An 18,605-nucleotide genomic window follows, 5' to 3' on the forward strand; every position below is an offset into this window, starting at 1 on the left:
CCAGCTGCTGCCCTAATGGGCAGATGTATGGCATCTGGGTCCCTTGGGGGCCAGGAACACGAGGTTAGTTATAGGCACCAGGGTGGCAAGAATGGGCTGGGCTGGCCCTGGGCCAGGGCGACGACTCCCGGGAGGTCCCCTGGTCAGCACCGAATCCCACCACCCCCTCCTTTATGTCTCTGCCTTGTTCCCCTTGGCTGAGCCCTGTAAGAAGTCAGAAGGTTCTGGTGTGGGAGGTGGGGTGGCATCCAGGGTGGGGGTCCCTAAGAGGAACGCAGGGCAGGAACCCCCTCCTCCCCGATTCCAGACGGACGCCACCACCCCGTGCTCTGCCCTGGTTCAGTCTCCACGGTGGCGTGGAGAATAGCAGCTGTCCTTTGGGACATCAGCTTCCTCTCTGGCTGTGGAGAGGAGTGAGGCGAAACAAGCCCCAGAACTTCCTTGGGTGTTTCTAGGGGGTGGGACATGACTGGCTCAAGCTCCTTGCCAAGGAACGAAGGGCTCTAGTGAGTGCTGTTTCGTGTTCTTGTATTTTTCCTGGATTTGAGGTTTTGTTTGGTCATTAGTCTGAGCTCTGTGGCAGGCCCAGCCACACACCCCGTCACCCAGTGTCTTACAAGTCAGCAGATGCCCATGGGCCCGGGTGTCTGCATTCCAACTCCCAGGATCTGCTGCTGCTGCTGCTGCTGCTGCTGCTGTGCTCTGTGGTCTCAGCCTCCCCTCCACCGCTCATCTGTAGCTTTGTTCCTGCAGTCCCCTGGAACTCAACTGTACCCTTCCTTACAACACTCAATCGTGTGTGCAGTTCAGACACCAGCACACAACGGGTTCTTGTTTGTAATCCAGACAGGCAGATTTTAAAGTGAAATCCCATTGTTGGCTCTATTTTAGGTGTTTCACTCCATACTGCTCTTCAGTAAGTGGCAGAACTCTCCAGGCTGAAAGGGATGACAGTGAGGTCTCCTGTTTGTGGGAGAACTAGCTAGCCCTATGGGCCACAAAAGTGCCTTGCAAAATGCATATTCCTCAAGCCCTCACCTGGCCCTCTGAATCAGAATCAGACGCTTGAGTTTGAAGCCTCCGGGCTAGAAAAAGCTCCCGGGAAATTCTGGTGATTGGCCATGCATGTTATGCCTGGTACAGTGAAAATCTTCCAGTGGTGAGCTGAGAACTTCATTGATTCTCAGACAATCAGAGGAAAGTTAAAAAAAAAAACCTGGAGGTCTGCATATAGATCTAATAGACTGACACTAGCAGTGGGAAAGATTAGCCCAACCTTACCCAAAAAAACTCTGTTGTGTTTGGGCATAAAAACTTGGAGTGACCAGATTGGTTCACATCCATGGAAACCCCTGGGTGGGCCGTGAAATCACCCAGTTTTTTCTCCTCTGCTTAATCTTTTCAAAGTTAGAAATACACGTACCTCGCCTGAGAGTCTGTGTTTCCTCACTGATGGAGAGCTTGGATTTGTGTTCATGAAGCAGAGCTGGGCCGTTAGCATCAGCCTCTGGCGCAAGGCACTTGGCTCGCCGTGGGGAGCCCCCTCTCGCGCCAACCGCCTGGGTCCCCCGGCTGTAGAGCTGACCAGCAGGGCTGCGCCTTTGGGGGGGCCTTTGTGAGCGGTCGTCGTCTGCAGACTGGGGTTCCTTCCCGACGTGCTGTCAGCCTCTCTCCATGCTCCCATCGCTCCTGGATTCCTCGCGCTCTCCTCGGCGGTGGTATGCGCCGTGGGCCAGCGTGAGGCCCACACGCTGACACGGGCTGGCTTCTGAGTCCCCTGGTCCGCCGTGGTGTTCACCTGACTTTTTATTCCTAGGGAATGTCACTAGTGCGTCTGGGTCTCAGATGGCAAGCGGCGTCAGCCTGGTCTCCTTCAACAGCCGGCCCGACGGCATGCACCAGCGCTCCTACTCAGTCTCCAGTGCCGACCAGTGGAGTGAGGCTACGGTCATTGCAAACTCCGCCATCAGCAGCGGTAAGAGGGGCGCAGCCCCGCAGGCCGCGGCCGCCGCCAGGTCCTCCGGGACACCAGGGGCCCGTGGCGCCAGCACGGTGCGTCTCACCTGTCCCCCGGGGACCATGTTGTCTGTGACGGGCTGTCTCACCTCCATTCCATCATCTCATCCGGTCCTCTCTGGCCAAGGAGCAGATGTTCATTTCCATTGGACAGATCGGCAAGCCGAGGCTAGGGACAGGACAAGTAGCTCTTACCGGGATCACGTGACCCCGCAGAGGGTGGGGCTGGGAAACAGTGTCAGATGCCACACCCCTAGTCACACTGCCTCACGAGGCCTGGCGCGCATTCCTGGAGAACTGACGGACACGTGCCACCTTGTTCAGGTTAGGTCGTTCTCCTGGTTCATTCTCCAGGAGTTTCCGCGTGCCCTCCTGACCGTGGGGATACTCAGCCATCTCAGAGTATTCCCAGCCTTCTTTTCGCATTTGTTTAAGTGCGGCGCGCCTCGTGGGGGACAGATTATTTAGTGATCAGCACTCTGATTGGGACGGCACGCTTTGCCTGTGGCATTTCGTCTGTGGCCTGTTCACCGGTATTTAAGGGAATTCCCACTGTTGTATGTAATCTATCAGAGAGGGTTTTAGAGTGATTTCAGCAGCATAACTTGTTCTAATTAAAAGATCCAGCGTCAGCTCTGCCCTGTAGATGGAGCAGCTGCTATGGCAGGACGCTGGCTTTGGGTATGCACCATCCTTGTTTCTCGTCGGTCCACGTCGCCCCGCTGGGTGCAGCCAGCCCGGGCCTCAGACCAAGATGTCTCAGAATAAGGGAGGAGAAAAAATAGGGTCAAGAAAGTTGGCACCAAAGGACCGGAAGCAGTAGGGCTCTGCTTCATTGCTGTCTCCATAACTAGAACGCAGAGCGCAAGCCACGCCTGGAGTCCCAGGGCCACCACAGACCTGGGATTCTTGCCTCAGTGCAGAAAGGGGTGCTTTCCTAGGCAAATGTGTCTGCAGGGGTCTGCAGGTTGCTGCCCCTTGGCTAGAAAGGTGATGCTGACGCTGAGATATCCAGCAGGGAAGGGGGTCCCGACCCAAGCACACTCTCCACACCAGCCTTGGGGCCTTTCATCCACAAACCTCTACCTTCCCGTCTGTTCAGTGAGCGCGATGTCCCCTGCTCCTGAGAGACAACACATGGCATGTGTCACTATTATTACCATGGCTCCATTTTAGGAAGAGCAAGTCCTTCACATAGCTAGTTTTCCAATACTTTGAAATACTACAGATTAATATTATAATCAGGGAAATTCAGTCTGTTCCCACCTTCCTGTGGAAGTGGGCTCACTAGAACCACATCTGAGTGGTGAGGAGCTCACGGGGCCAGGGGGCTTCCCTGAGCCCGTGCCTGTCGGGTGTTAGGCCCCGTGGAGCGTGCTGGAGGACAGCGCTCCGGTTCCCCTGTCTGCACTGGAGTTCATTTAGGAAGGATGGAGGCTGGAAGGACAACTTTCTGAGTAAGAGCGTCACCCCAGACCCTGTCTTCCTTCTCAGAACATTTGAGGTGGCGGAACAGTCTGTCTAAAGTGCCTTCTGTACACCTTCCTCTAGTGCACAATTGTGTCTCAGGTAGTCTCTCCCTGAGCAGGCCTCCTTCCTGCTGCCTGCTCTGGGTGTGGAATTACACGAATGTGCAGTGCATGTCCACTTCCGCACTGCACAGCACTGCAGATCCCAGGCCTCCTTTCTCCTAGGCCCACGGTTTGGTCACTTCGCTGGGAAGTAGACTGCACCACTCTGCACAGACCCCAGGCGCCTGAGGCCATTCGCACACACAGGCTGTTTTCAAACCTACAACGCATATCATCTACTTGAGCAAATACGAGTGGCCATTGTCGACTCCTGTGCCCCTTGACTCTACAGTGGGGCACACAGGCGGGAGCCCTGGGCTTCAGACTTCCTGTGGCAGGAGGACCAGAGCTGGAGCTGGGCTGGTAGTGAGCAGATCCATCCACAGAGTTCATCGAGGGAAACTTACCAAAGAGGATCACACTTGAGCACCGCTTCAGAAACCAATGCATCCCTTGTGTGGGATGGCAGGAAGACATTCTTATGGGGCCATGTGGGCAAAGACAGGAGAAGGAGGAAAAACGGAGCAGCGATGCTCTACAGCGAAGTGAAGTCCAGCACCGCAAAATGAGGACAAACAGAGGCAAGGGGGTGAGCGCTCTGAGGCCGGGGCCGCCTGGCCACGCATCTTCCTGCCTTGAGACATTTTCAAGAGCACAGGCAGGTCCGTCCCCTATCAGCGCCTACCTGTCTTCCAGCCCATTCCACCAGTGGCTGTCCTGTAGTCCGTCTTGCCCGTGTGCCACGATGAAGCAGCCTCGTGCGGGTGGGCCTGGAATGTTCTCGGTGCCTCTGAGCCGTCTTTACACACCCGAGCAGGTGTGCACTTTGGTCATTCCAGCAGTCAGACTGGAGGAGGGGCAGGTAACAGTTTCGGTAGCTGTGGTCGAAACATGCTTTGATCTCACAAACTGGTATTTTTAAGATTCCCATTGCAAAATCTACATGGAATCTGTTCTTAATATACCAGTTGATCTTTTTTTTTTCTTTTCTTAAAATTGCAAGGAAAGGAAAAGGAAAAAAAAAAACATAAAAGAGCAAAGATTCAGAAAGACTACAGAAAGGAGTATAGAATTACAAGTCCTACATCTTAGCAGGGAACCTGTTTCTATACTTTATGTCATAACCAATAGGTTTCTGTTTTGTTTTGTGTCACTACTGGGGCTTAAACTCAGGGTCTTCTTCTCTTGCTTGGTGTTTTAGCTCAAGGCTACCACTCTACCTCCTGAGCCACAATTTCCAGATTTTTTTTTTTTTAATGTGTATTTGGTGATGAGTCTCATGGACTTTTCTACCCAGGCTGCTTCCAACCACAAGCCTTAGATCTCAGCCTCCTGAGTAACTAGGATTCCAAGTGTAAAGTACCAGCACAGTGTTTCAGAAAAGGACACAATAGTATGATAAGAGCTGGTGTCTTCTGAGTGCTTCATTCAGGTGAGTTCGTGGAGTAGGTAGCGTCGGTGGGGGCTCTGTACAGCGGATGGACTGGGATTGGCCAGGACTCTGGCTCTAGGCATTGCCTCGTCCATCTCTGTCACAGCTTCCAGCCCAGCCGAGCACAGATCTCTGGGAACTACATAGAGATACACATTCTCAGAGCATGTTCCAGGCCCGCTGCATCCAGAGTGCCTGTGCTGAGAGAGCCATGACTCTAGATCCTTCTCACCAGTGGTCCACACACCAAGGGGCCAAGAATAGCTCCTGGAGGCAGACAGAAACGCAGGAGGCAGGCTCCTGCACCGTCCCTGCCTGTGTACTGCACGCTGATGGCTGGTGGCCAGACCACAGCCAAGCTTAAGGAACCGCAGGGTGTAGGATCTGATGAGGCCTCTCGGGAGTAAGTGTGTATAATTGGATTTAAGTCCTCGCTTTGAGTGTGAACATTCCCGTGGTGCTCCGTACAAGAAGCAGACCTGAGTGAAGGCTTGCAGCCAAGCTTCCTCTTGTTGGGTACAGTTGGTTTAAGCCTTCTTCTAAGATTTTCATGGAATAGTTAACAACAGCATTTTGATTCCATTTTTCCTGTCCTTGCAAACTCCCCTAAATTAAGGCTCGGCCTCCAGAGAGCCAGTCTTAATCTTCCCCTTTGACACACAGGTATGGACGGGGTTGGGCAGGGAGGTGTTGGGGGAATGTAAAAGCAGCTGTGAGCAACTCCTAATTAGACCGATGACTTTGTAGTGGGTACAACCAGGAAAGGGAGGTGCTGGCTAAATTAAGAGGAGAAGGGCAGAAGAATTCATTTCATGAAATGGAATGCTCCACTGCTTTATGACTATGACTGTTGTAAGGTTTTACATTTAAGTACCTGAGGTTTAAAATTAAACGTCTAATATAATTTGGCACTGCTAACGTGAGGCCCGCGTCGGCCCTTAGAGGAAATCCAGACAGCTGCGCTCTGGATTTCAAATTGCTTGCTGTCTCCTGGCTGGCAGAGGAAACGCGGGACGAGGCCCCCTCCCTGGCTAAGCACCCCACACTGCTGAGCGTAATTTTTTTAAATTCAGAGCATATTCATCCCGTGTGTCTGCATTGAAAAAGGCTGTTCCAGTAGTATATGAAAAATTAATTTTTTTACATTTTTTTTCTCACTCTCCTAAGTGTTTGACAGAAGTAATTTTTGCTGCAAGAGAGAATAAAAACTGGTGGCTGTAAATTTCTGTCCTAGAACCTCTTGTGTAGATTCTTTATGGACCCAGAATTGATCTACATGTCAGATCCTGTTGTGGTTTGAACTGTTTATCACCGTAATGGCAGTAGAGTGAGCCCTCGAACGCCAACTTATAACCCTGGGTAAAAGAAATTGGTGTTTGCAGTCAATGCAGGGGCAGCTTAGTGTTATTGATAGATTCAGAACAATTATCTCTGCAACAACTGTTGGCCCAGGGTTTTCTTGAGTCTTATTGGATGGCTGTGATTTTGTTGTTGTTGTTGTTAATCGGTTTCTCTGCAGGTAATTTTTTCCGGAAGTGTTAGCATTTCTGTGGGGAGCCAAGGACATTTCTAGCTTAAGTTCAAAACAAGGGTGTGGTTTACTTTGCATTGTCCCTGTGCTGAGGGCCACATGCCTGCCGGCGGCCTTCCTAAGTGTCGGGCCAGCCTGACCCTCCCCCCACCACACCCCCTTGCAAGTGGCAGCCCCGGCTGATCCCGTGGCTGTTGCCGTGGCAGCCACATTTCTCCATCTCCTAGCTGTCAGATTGTTCTGATGGCTCCACCCCATTCCCGATTGCTTCAGTCCAGCAGTTTATCTTCTGCCATCACTGCTCACACCGAATCTCTCCGCCTGCCGTTCCTGTGTGGCTCTGCTCTGCGCCCTCCCTTTCCTCTGCCTGCCAGAACCACACAGCTCTGTGGGAATCGAGCACAGATGTCTGTTCATCCTTTCTACATGGGAGATGTGCCTGGCGTGTGTGTGTGTGTGCGTGTGTTCAAGTTCCTGCCATTGCATGCCCAACATGTGTGCTTTAGTTTCTGCTTCCTTCTAACTAGTTAGAAAGCAATTCTAACAGGTAACTACTGTGTTTTCCCATGAGATCTGAGGTTATTAGCTCTTGAACTGAAAGTACTTGAGTTTTTGCCTGTTTTTTGTTGTTGTTTTTGTTTCTCAGCGTCTGACCTCTGGGCTTCTTACTTGCTAGCAGGAACTGTACCACTGAAACATGCCTCTACCCCTTTTTTTGCACTTAGTAGTTACTTTTTTGTTTTCTTTTGACAGTCATGGACCTTGAACTCAGGGTCTGAACATTGTCCTTAGGCTTTCTCAAGGCTCTAGAGCTCTACCACTTGAGCCACAGCACCACTTCCAGGTTTTTCTGTGTATGTGGTACTGAGGAATGGAACTCAGGGCTTCATGCATACTAGGCAGGCACTCTCTCACTAGGACACACTCCCAGCCCTCATGGTTACTTTTGAGGTAAGATTTCGAGTTCCATCAGGGAACAGGTACATGCCTGATCTGTGATATCCCGACTCCAGGATTCCTCTGTTAACTGGAATGGCAGTCACGTGTCACTGTGCCCAGCCCTCTCCATCTCATTTTCCCAGGTAGCTAGGATTATAGGTATGAGCCACCAACATCTGGCCTGTTGGCAATTTTTGTTTCGGTTTGGTTTTTGGTGGTACCGGGATTTGAGCTAAGGTCCTTACATTTACTAGACAAGAGCTTTCACTTGAGCCATTTTTGCTAACTCTTAAACCTTTTTTCCTAATACGAAATGTTTTGCATGACTCTTCTAACCGTGGGAGTTAACAACAGGAGTCTCGGCTCTCCTATAGTTTGTTTGATTTCCCCTCTCCCCACTAAACCCAACCGCGAAGGGCACTCTGCAACAACAGCGTCCAATCATCAGGTTGGTGTTTTGTGTTTAAGTTGGAACAGGTTTTTTTGTTTTGTTTTGTTTTCCCCCCTTTTGATATTATACTGACAATTCTAGTACCTGACCAGCAGGTGGTGGTAGTGTGAGTCTGCCATTCTGACCAAGAGGTAAAATGTGTTGGAGGATTAGAATTGAGGGGAAGGCATTCACTTCTGTGGTCTTCACAAGCCTCACCCTTAAGTTCGTTTTCTGATCATCAGAATCATTATTTCCATGTGATAACCGGTACAGAAAGCTGAAAGACTTAGAAACCATCTTCTTTAATAATTAGCCAAAATTCCACCCTCCCACCCCAGGTCTTTCTGATCTCAGAGCTTATACTCCTTCTCGCTGTTACTTTTTCAAAGGAAGAATGACTGCTCAGAACTAAACCATTGTGTCATGAGAGTTATTTGTCTTTCCCAGGTGCTTGCTTTGTCAAGCAATGCCTGGTCACACCGGTGTACATTTCTCTTCTTGCTGGTCCTGCTCTTCCCTTTATCAACCCCTTCCAAAGCTGGCTGCAATTCAGGAGTCGTCCCCTGGGGTTCTTCCTCGACCTTCAGCTTAGCTCAGTGTTAAAGGGCCCCTGGGCTCTCATCTCTCAAAGCTGGGCAGTCCTGGCTCCCCTCCAGGGGTCTGCTCTGTTCACCAGGCTAGGGGGCCTAATTAAAAGCATGACCCCGGTTCCCTTCTGTGCAGACCTGCCTTCCTGTCTCTGCATGTGGCCGAGGAGAAGGCAGGAGCTTCCCGGGGTAATGGACCACAGGGGGGAAAGGTGGATTTTTCTCCTCCTGATCAGAACGCTGCAACTTTCTACTTTGCCTCCCGGGTTCCTTCCTAGTGGCTGTTGACCCAGAAGAGATGGGGCAGTCACACGCTGCCCCGCTGCCCCAGTTACCAGAATAGGGAGCCATGACTGTCACGCCCAGAGGCTACGCCAGGTAAAAACCTGACACTGTTGTAGGCCCTGTGGTTCTCAAGCAGAGGCGACTTCGTATCCAGGGACGTTGTTTTTGACACAGTGAGGCCTGAGGACCTTGTGTCTCGAATCCTTTTGGATAGAAGCAAGGGATGCTGATAAACACTGGATAGGCCGGGCGCGGTGGCTCACGTCTAAAATCCTAGGCACTCGGGAGGCTGAGATCTGGGGATCGAGGTTCAGAGCCAGCCCGGGCACTAAAAATCGTGAAACTCTTATCTCCAATTAACCACTAGAAAACTGGAAGTGGTGCTGTGGCTCAAGGTAGAGTGGTAGCCTTGAGCTGAAGAGCTCAGGGATAGAGTTCTAGCCCCATGACCAACAACAACAACAAAAAAAAAATCAAGTGGTAAGAAAGTACTGATGACTAGTCAGTAATCTGTCACACACAGCTCACATCGTAAACCTAGCTGCTCAGGAGAGGGTCTGTTCCTGACCAGCCAAAACTCTGAGATTTCAGCTGCAATCAGCCAGCAAAAGACTGGACAGGAGGCATGACTCAAGTGGTAGAGTTTCAGGCATGAGCAAGAGAGCTGAGCAAGAGCACCAGGCCTTGTTCATGTCCAGGTACCATGAGAAAAAGAGAGGGACAGAGACAGACAGCGGAGACAGAGAGAGAGGAAGAAAGTCATGGTAATTGTGGGACAGTGAGGTGGAGTTAGGCAGAGAGCAGCTCCACTCCTGCTTGTGTCTTGCTAGGTGTTGTAGCCCTAAAACTTCTTCACTGAACCTAGCTTATATTAAGTCGTTGCTTTATTATCTGACAGATAAGATTATTAACAGAAAGTGATATTAATATTAATTACACAATGATACTAAAATTTTTATATCACACGGAAACAGATGGTTATTTTAAATAACTTAAGATTTTATATGAAAAAGCATTTTAAACATAGTTATAAATGCCATTTTAATTGCTACATTATTTCTGCAGTGGGATTGTTTGAATCTTACATTTGCAAGGGAGTGTTTATATGTGTACCTCAGATTCTTTAGATGTGACTTATTTGCAGGGAAACAGTTATGATTACATCTGAAACACTGACTGATGGTAGGACGTGGCACTTCCAATAAGCACATCACATAATTGTCACCGCTGGTCATTTCACATGGTTGTAGTTGAAGAATTCGGCTTCAATGTGGGAGCTACTGTCTGAGGCATTTGTCAAGTGTAGCCGCCATCCCCAGTGTCTTCTTAGGCCGGCATGTAATTTTTCACAGTGTTGATCGGTAACCAGACTTCCAGTGTGCTCTCCAGTTTTGTGATTTGGTTTGGGTTTTTTTATGCCAGTCCTGGGGCTTAAACTCAGGGCCTGGGCACTGTCCCTGAGCTTCTTTGCCCAAGGCTAATCACTCTACCTCTCGATCCACAGCACTACTTCTGGCTTTGGGTTTTTTTTTTGTAATTAATTGGAGATGAGTCTCATGGACTTTCCTGCCTGGCTGGCTTTGAATTACAGTCCTCAGATCTTAGCCTCCTACGCAGCTGGGATGACAAGCGTGAGCCCCAGGGCCCAGCTTGAACTCTAGCGTTATAAGTGGAATGAGCATTCACATTTAGAAACATTTCTTATGTAACATGGAATTGGAAAACCTGGGCGCCTCACGTTTCTCAAGGTCAGAATCTGAACTTCCACCGTCCCATTCGCCTCGGTGGTATCCGCCATGCCTCGCCGAGGGATTCCTTCTGAGTGTCTGTCTCCTGTGCCATCCTGCGCCTGCTCTAGAGAAAACGTCCCCAGGGCAGTACTTTTCTGGTGTGGTAAAGGGGAATTGAAGTCTGGGGCGCACCAGTTCCCCATCAGCAGTGGCGGCAGAGAGACAGGTCAGGCCTGTAACGAGAGCTAACACCGTGCACTACCACAGGGCAGGCAGTGTTCACACGTGGACTCAGGCCAGTGTCCACCTGACCACAGAACTGCATTCCAGGGCGATGGAAACCAGTTGTTTGTCCCTTTTAACTAATGCTCCTTGAAATTTTGCTCATTCTGTGGCTTTATTTTTAAATTCGCCTCAGCGGTGTGTGCAGGGCCTAGCGCAGGCCACACCAGTGGCAAAGCCCAGTGCCCCCTCCAGCTGCCTACCCCCCACCCCTGGGTGCAGGAGGTTCCTCTGCCCGCGACAAGCTGAGTTTTGCAGTGCCTTGCATTTTTCCCCATCTCAGAAAAATTTAAAACTCACATAACCCTTCAGTTTTGTCTTTTTGGTGCCTGGGTGCTGGCATTAGGCCTTGAATCTGGCCTGGGAGCTGTCCCCTAGCTTTTTTCCCTCAAGGCTGATCCTTGTAGCATTTTGGTGGTTACTGAAAGGTAAGGGTTTCATGGACTTACCGCACAGGCTGGCTTCAAACTGACCCTGAGATCTCAGCCTCCTGAAGAGCTAGGATTGCAGACATGAGCCCACAGTGCCTGTCTGGCTTTATTCATTTTCATTGTCGTTGGATTAAGTAGTTATACAAACAGGGGACAATTCCACAAGTCAGGTCATGAGGGCAGGGCTTCTTGGTCAGTGTCACTCCTTCCATCATTTTCCCATTTTCTCCCCTCCCATCCTTCACTCAAGTTGGATTTGATATGGTTTTTATTTTAATTCTGTCCTGCACAACACTGATCATTGTAGAGATATATCACAAGTGACAGCTAGACTCTGATAATGTTCTTTTCTTATAAACCTAGTAGTACACCAAAATGTTCTAGAATTTTCTACAGAATAATCTAGAAGATGTACTCATCTAACGTTATTTTAAAGAAAATAACTTGCGCTGGGAGTTTCCCTAGTGGTAGAGTGCTTGCCTAGCATGCATGAAGACCCGGGTTCGAGTCCTTGGCACCACATACTTAGAAAAGGCCAGAAGTGGTGCTGAAGCTCAAGTGGTAGAGCTCTAGCCTTGAGAAAAAATCCAAGGAACAGTGCTCAGGCCATGAGCTTAAGCCCGGGACTGGCAAAAAAAAAAAAAGAAGAAGAAGAAGAAGAAGAAGAAGAAGAAGAAGAAGAAGAAGAAGAAGAAGAAGAAGAAGAAGAAGAAAACTATAAGCTGAGTAAGTGACTTATGCCTGTAATCCTGGCTACCGAAGAAGCTGAAACTGCGTAGGCCAGCCTAGGCCGAAAAAAAGAAACTCTCCCCATGTCAACTAGTGGGGAAGTATGGTGGTACGTCCTGTCATGTCAGCCTCAGTAGGAAGCAGGAGGGAAGATGGTGGTTCAGGAACACCTGAGCACCTGCAGGCCCCTGAACTAAGCCCGCACTACCACAAAAGAAGTAACCAGCAACGTGTCTGAAAGCCATTCCCGTGCTGGAAACAGCCTGCTGGGCTTGGTGCCGCGTAGGCTGGCACCCGGCAAAGCCCCCGAGGGAGGGGATTCCGCTTTGCCTCCTGTGTGGCAGCTTGGAAAGCAAGGATTGCTGCCCGGCAGAGCCGACGGCAGTTCCCCGTGTGCTCCTCACCGCTCCCTTGCCAGGCCGGCCTCCCCCTCCAGGGCCTCCCGTGCTGTCTCCCCTCGCGACCATCAGACGCCTCTCAAGGTCCACTCGTAAGGAGGAAAGGCGTGTCCTGGTTCACGGTTTCAGAGCTCCGGCTCACGGCTGGTTGGGCCTGTGGCAGTGCAGGACGTGGTGCACACAGCACGCCTCGGGTCTTGGCATTGAGCACACGGCAGCCTGTGGTGGTGACTCTGATCCTCTGCCTGGACCTGGGCCGTTCTCGGAGCCCGGCGCTGCCCCGCTCCTCCCGCTCCTTCTCTGTGCTGAGCCAGCGTGGCTTGAACACCTAGCCGCTTTTTTGTTGGTGGTTTGCTTGTTGGGTTTTGGTGAAGGTGCTGGTGCCAGAGTTTGAAGTTGGGGCCTGAGTGTTGACCCTGGGACTCGAGGCCGCGTCCCTGCTCTACTTCTGGCATCTTGGGGTTTGTTAGAGGTCAGTTGGAGGCTCTCGTGGATGCCGCTGCTGAAGTTGCCCGCAAACATGGATCCTCACATCTCAGCCTCTTGAGTAGCAAGAGGTCTGAATGCACCTGCTAGTGTTGTCTTTATACACCACCAAAAGTGCCATCCAGAGAGTCAAGCCCCTGTCTACGACCACTGAGAATGTCCTGCAGCCACACGTGAGGGGGACCTGCGAGAAGGGAAGGCATGGCTCGTCAAAAGCCGTGCTCGGCCACGGGAACTGGAAGTACCATGGTTCTCCTGACGCTGCCCGTGACTGAGCTGTCTGCCTGGAACCCGCGCTGCCCGCAGGGGCAGAGGAGTTGGATATTGGGCAGGAATAGCTTGGCTAGTCAGAGCCGATCAGGCTGAGAATGCAGAGAATGTGGAGAACGGGACGAGCGGGAGCCACGGCTGAGATGCAGCCCAGCAAGCACACTCAGGTCACTGCGGAAGCAGAAGTCCCATCCTGCCTTGTGATCTTCCCGTCTGCGCTGCTCCTGCTCAGCGAGGCCGCTCCAGCCGCAGGGACACGGCCCCCAAGGGATCAGGACAGACAGACAGCCGCGCAAGAGACACTTGGAATGGTGCAGCCGGCAGCCTGTGTAGGCCAGGAGAGATAGCCACAGTGAAGAGGGGGTGCTCAAGCAAGGGCCCTGTGTGCCGGGGGGCAGCCTGGCCCCTCTCCCCCCACCCCTGCCCCGTGGGGAGTCAGAAGCAGCAGTTGCAGAGAGGAAGGAAAATGAGGTCTTCTTTGATGGATGGTGATTGCAGAGCCCACTTCTGGGCCCCCTCCTGACCCTCCCCTCAGCCATAGGGGGGCTGGGGAAAAAGAGAAAAATGTCAGTTATTATGTTTTGGAACACAGTCTTATCTTTTATTTTATTTTAAAGCAGTCTTCCCCCAAAGACCAGCCATAGTATCTGACTGAACCATATTGACAATTTTTTTTTCTTGCCAGTCTTGGGCTTGAGCTCAGGGCCTGAGCACTGTCCTTGGATTTTCTCAAGGCTAGAGCTCTAACACTTGAGCCTCAGCACCATTTCCGGCTTTTTTCTATGTATGTGGTAGTGAGGAATCAAGCCCGGGTCTTCATGCATGCTAGGCAAGCACTCTACCACTAGGCCAAACTCCCAGCCCATGTATTGACAAAATTTTAGCCACGAGGAAGAAAGTACTTAAACTCCAGGCAAATTAGATCTTCGAATCTCTGAACATTTTTATTTCTTTTTTTTTTTTCTTTTTTGCTCTCAGGATAATGTATAGAGGGGTTACAGTTACATTTGTCAGGTAGCAGGTGCATTACTTCTCACACATTGATACCCCTTCTCATGTTTTTGTCCCCATTTCCCTTCCCCCACCCTCTCCCACTCATCTTGTTTTCCCCCCTTCCCTTTCCTATTTCAAATAAACATATATGCAATATACTAGGTAACAGTCAGATTCAGTAACAATATGAGATTAACCAAAGGACAAAAAAGAGAAGAGAAATAACATAGTACATTAAGAACAACAATCACACAAGATAAAGCTCTTGTTTCCATATCTTAGAGATCCTTTGATTTAGTCTCATCCTATATGACCTTATGTACCTAGGTTTTGAGTTGTTGTAATCCTCTGCGAGGAGAGTCCATATGTTCTTTTGGGTCTAGCTTACTTCAAGTCTTTCCATTTCCTTACAAATAGGGCAATGTCATTCTTTCTGATGGCAGCATAGAATTCCATTGTGTATAAATACCACATCTTCTTGATCCAGTCATCTACTGAAAGGCATCTGGATTGATTCCATATCTTTACTATGGTAAATAGTGCTGCAGTGGACATCATTGTGCTAGTGGCTTTAGTATGTCCTTTTTTCGGGACGATTGGGTAAATGCCAAGCATTGGAATTGCTGGGTCATAGGAGAGCTCTATGTTTAGTCTTTTGAGGAACTGCCATACTGCTTTCCATAATGGTTGAATGAGTTTGCACTCCCATCAACAGTGTAGTAGTGATCCCTCCTGGCCACATCCCCTCCAGAATCTGTTGTTGTAAGTTTTCCTGATCCTGGCCATTCTAACTGGAGTGAGGTAGAATCTCAAAGTTGTTTTGATTTGCATTTCTTTTATGGCCAGAGATGTTGAGCCATTCTTATTTCTTCTTCAGAGAAGACTCTCTTTAAGTCTTTGGCCCATCTTTTAATGGGATGGTTGTGTCTTTGGAGATTTGTTTTGGAGAGATTCAATTTCTTTAGCTGTAGATGTATTTTAGATATGAGGCCTTTGTCTGCTATATGGTTAGTGACGATCTTCTCCCACTCTGTGGGCTTTCTATTTAACTTGCTAGCTTGGTCCTTTGCCATACAGAAACTCTGCAGTTTAATGCAGTCCCATTTGCCCAAACTTTAATTTGTTGTGTTTCTGTGTGTTTATTAAGACCCTATTTCTGAACACTTTTCAACAAAACTTAAAGTCCAGAACTGGTAAAATAAATATGGTAGTCCTTCATGGAACAATTTTTTTAAATAATGTAATAGTAAATCTAATCTTAGTTGGTTTTAAATTTTTTGTTTTCTGTTGTGCTGGGAATGGAAGCCAGCCTTGTACTTGTCAGGTGATCTCCCCTGAGCTGTACTCCTAATCCTAATCTTAGTCTGTAAACATTCCTGCTCATTCTAGAGACTGTCATCTGATGTCTGTTTGCTGGTATTACTAGACTGTTGTGAAGGGCCATGTTTTATGAGGACTTCTGAAAAGGAAGGGTCTTTGGCCTGCCGTTTTGAAGGAGGCAGTGCCATGCCTCAGTGGACGCTCTGGACAGTTCCTCGGGGAAAGCTGGCACGGTCCGCGTGGCACAAAGTCTTCCAGGACTCACAGCTCCCGTGTGTTCATGGACAGCGCTGGGCGTTTTCACGAGATCCAGTGACACAGACACAGTCATCCAAAAGCTCTGCCTTGCTGTGAACCGGAGCCTCTGGAATGGGGATTCGTCCGTGCAGTTCTACTTCCAGGAATGCTGGGAGGAAGGCCGCCGTGACCATGTTCGTGGTTGCACAGGGACTGGGCTGGCCCAGTGATGTCACCCAGTACCCTCCCCTCTCCCAGGGGCCATCCCAGAAGACAGTTCACAATCAGCCTTCTCCTTCCTGAACAAGGAGCCCTGGACTGGGATACACCCCACTGTGCTGGCCTTACAGGCCTTCGAGGAGGGGGAGGTTGTGCACCCGGTCCCAGCGCCAGACAGATGCAGTGCCGTCCCAAGACCACTGTTAGCTGCAGAGCCAGCGGACCCATCCCCTCCCATCCATCCATCCACGCTGTGCCCTCTGGCCCGGCGCCTCCTGCTAGCACGTGAGCAGGGATGGCTTGGACGTTGTTGAAGCGGGGCAGTGCGGCCCCCAGTAAGGGCGATGCCTCACGGAGTCATTCGGCAAGCCGACTCTGGCAGCCAGCACACACACGACATGCTCCATTCCAGCTCATGGGCTGCAGCCGGGGCTGCTCACCAGCCAGGAGCATGGATGGCCCCCAAGGTCTGCTTTCAGGGGGAGGTCAGGTGCCGGCCTCACATCAGCATCAACGTGGAATGTGTGGCACACTCATCTGTCATTAGCCGTGTGGCAAATTTCTAAACTAGCAGGAAAAAGCCTGTTCTCTTCAGGGTTTGGCAAAGACATTATCTCATATTTTTTTTAAGTAGAACAGATCCTCAGAATGTAAGTTTGGGACTTTTTATGAATATGAGGGCTTTAAAAAATCAAAACTATTTCTACTGGCCCAGCCCCAGTAGTTTATTCCATCTGCAAAATAAGTCTCAAAACGCAAAACTGGAGGCATGGCTCAAAAATGGCAGAGCACCTGCCTTCACCAAGCTGAGTGAGCAGAAGACAGTATTACCTCGTACCAGCGAAAAGGAAGAGGGACCGCACTGTTAAGGAGGTTATACACGTGCAGAAGGGGTAGCTGTCGACCACAGTTTCGGTGAGCACCCTTGGTTCCTGTGGTCCGGGCATCATGTCAGGATGGTGTTAGCCTGTAAGAGGTTTGCTGCCAGGTGCTGAGGTGAAGCAAAGCCCCTCAGAGTATGGGGTGGACTGAAGGCCCCTGGCTGGGGTATTGGTCCAGGTGCAGGTCGGGTGGGAGGGCAGGGTGGCTCTGAGGGATGCTATGCTGCCTCAGTCCTGTGGTCACCCTGACCCTCCACAAAGGCTGGGGGGGCACCAGTGTCCCTTTTCATGACCCCCCCCCACCTGGAGCAGCAGGGAAACACAGATGGCTTCCAAACAGTATTCTAGATGTTCACAAGATGTATCTGTGAGGGTAGTCAGAGAAGAGGGAGCTAGAGTGTGTAAATCACCACTTTAGTTCTTTAAGAAAAAAGGAACTCATGTCTTCAAACATCATAAAAGGGTACACAAGGTGCCCCAGGGAAAAGAAGAGATAATTTATCATCGTAATATGTTGGTAATTTATCCTCCAAAGGCTCAGACTGTAAAGATTCGTAGGTATATTTTTTGCAGCTGGCAATTAAGTAAAGCTAGAACTGCTCAGTTTCACAGTCCAGGCATGAGGGTACCTAGTATATTTTTTTCCCTATGTTTAAAGATTTTATTTATATTTACTTCTTTGTGTTAATTGACCCAATCTTTTTACTGAGCACCTGTTCTGAATGTTGGACAAACCTAAAGAAAAAGGGGAGAGAAGAGGAAGGGAGGGAGGGCTGGATGCCAGTAGCTCTCACCTGTAATCCTGGCTACTCAAGAGGCAGGAAACCAGGAGCCAGCCCATGCAGAAACATCCACAAGCCTTCAAAGTGACCAGTAAAAAAAAAAAAGGCTGAGTCAGAGGCATGGCTAAAGTGGTAGAGGACCAGCAAACTGAATGAGTCTGAGTTCAAATTCCAATACCATCCCCAAAAAGGTGGGTGGGGAGACACTGCCCTGGGGGAAACAGACAGGGAGCCAGACTTTGGCTCACAGGGCTATGACAGAGGCGGGGGAGGGGAGGCTCGCACAGCTTTAATGGTGGCACATCTAAAAGTAGATTTCCCACGTTCCCCTGTAATAGGGACTCTCAAAACTTCCCCTTAGGTGTCCCCTCTTGTCTTGTGGTTCCGTTCTGCGTGGAAGTCCTTGTTTAACCCCACTGGATGGTGGATAGGGAGGTGTGGGTCACCCTCCGCGGTAGGTTTGTGTGGTCTCAGCACCGAGGGAGCCCCCAGGGCGCCCATGACCTCGCACCCCGCCTGCTGTGCAGCACATCCTTCTCCTCCACGTCAGCTCTCCAGGTGGGGAGGCTGGTCTTCTTCCTCTGGTCTTCCGGGCTGTCAGTCTGTCCAGCTATCTGGCTGGCACCACACTGCACCCATGGTACAGGGCATCTTCTCGGGTGGGTGTCGGGCAGGGCAGGAGCAGGTGCCCCGGGAGCTGTGCACTTGCTTCTCAGGAAGAACTTGAGCCGAGAAGAGCCCCGCGCCCGGCCCACGGCCAGGGCCAGGCTGGCTGTGAACTGCTTTCTGACTCCTTTCCCTCAAGCTGTGTTATGTAATGGTTTGAGCTCAGCTCAGGCATCTCTGGAGGTTGGAGCACAAAACAGCAGGACATCATTTCACAGCCCACATCCACAGTCCCTCAAATGTTCATCTTCTGGTGCCCAGAGCTTGAAAACTGCTCCAAATACTGAAAATATACAGAAGTGTTGATTTATGGTCAAAACCCTGATATCTATCTGAGCAAGGAGGAAATAACAATGCCAACCAAGTACTTTCTGCTCTTTCAGGTCT

The 18,605-nt window shown here is 50.3% G+C and overlaps 1 protein-coding gene across 12 annotated transcripts in view; it reads left to right on the top strand.

Annotated features, from left to right (window-relative positions):
- Agap1 (ArfGAP with GTPase domain, ankyrin repeat and PH domain 1) overlaps nucleotides 1–18,605 on the top strand; it is a 418,516-nt gene that overhangs the window by 292,056 nt on the left and 107,855 nt on the right. For 7 of the 12 annotated variants that reach the window (XM_090355098.1, XM_090355104.1, XM_090355100.1 and 4 more), the window contains one exon: nucleotides 1,817–1,975. The exons of the other annotated variants lie outside the window; for them this stretch is intronic. In XM_090355098.1, coding sequence (XP_090211224.1) covers nucleotides 1,817–1,975 — 159 coding nt within the window. The remainder of the gene's footprint in view (nucleotides 1–1,816; nucleotides 1,976–18,605) is intronic. 12 annotated transcript variants of the gene reach the window in all.

The sequence above is a fragment of the Megascapheus bottae genome, chromosome 21 (genome assembly GCF_031878675.1).
Source record: "Megascapheus bottae isolate mThoBot1 chromosome 21, mThoBot2.hap1, whole genome shotgun sequence".
NCBI lineage: Eukaryota > Metazoa > Chordata > Mammalia > Rodentia > Geomyidae > Megascapheus > Megascapheus bottae.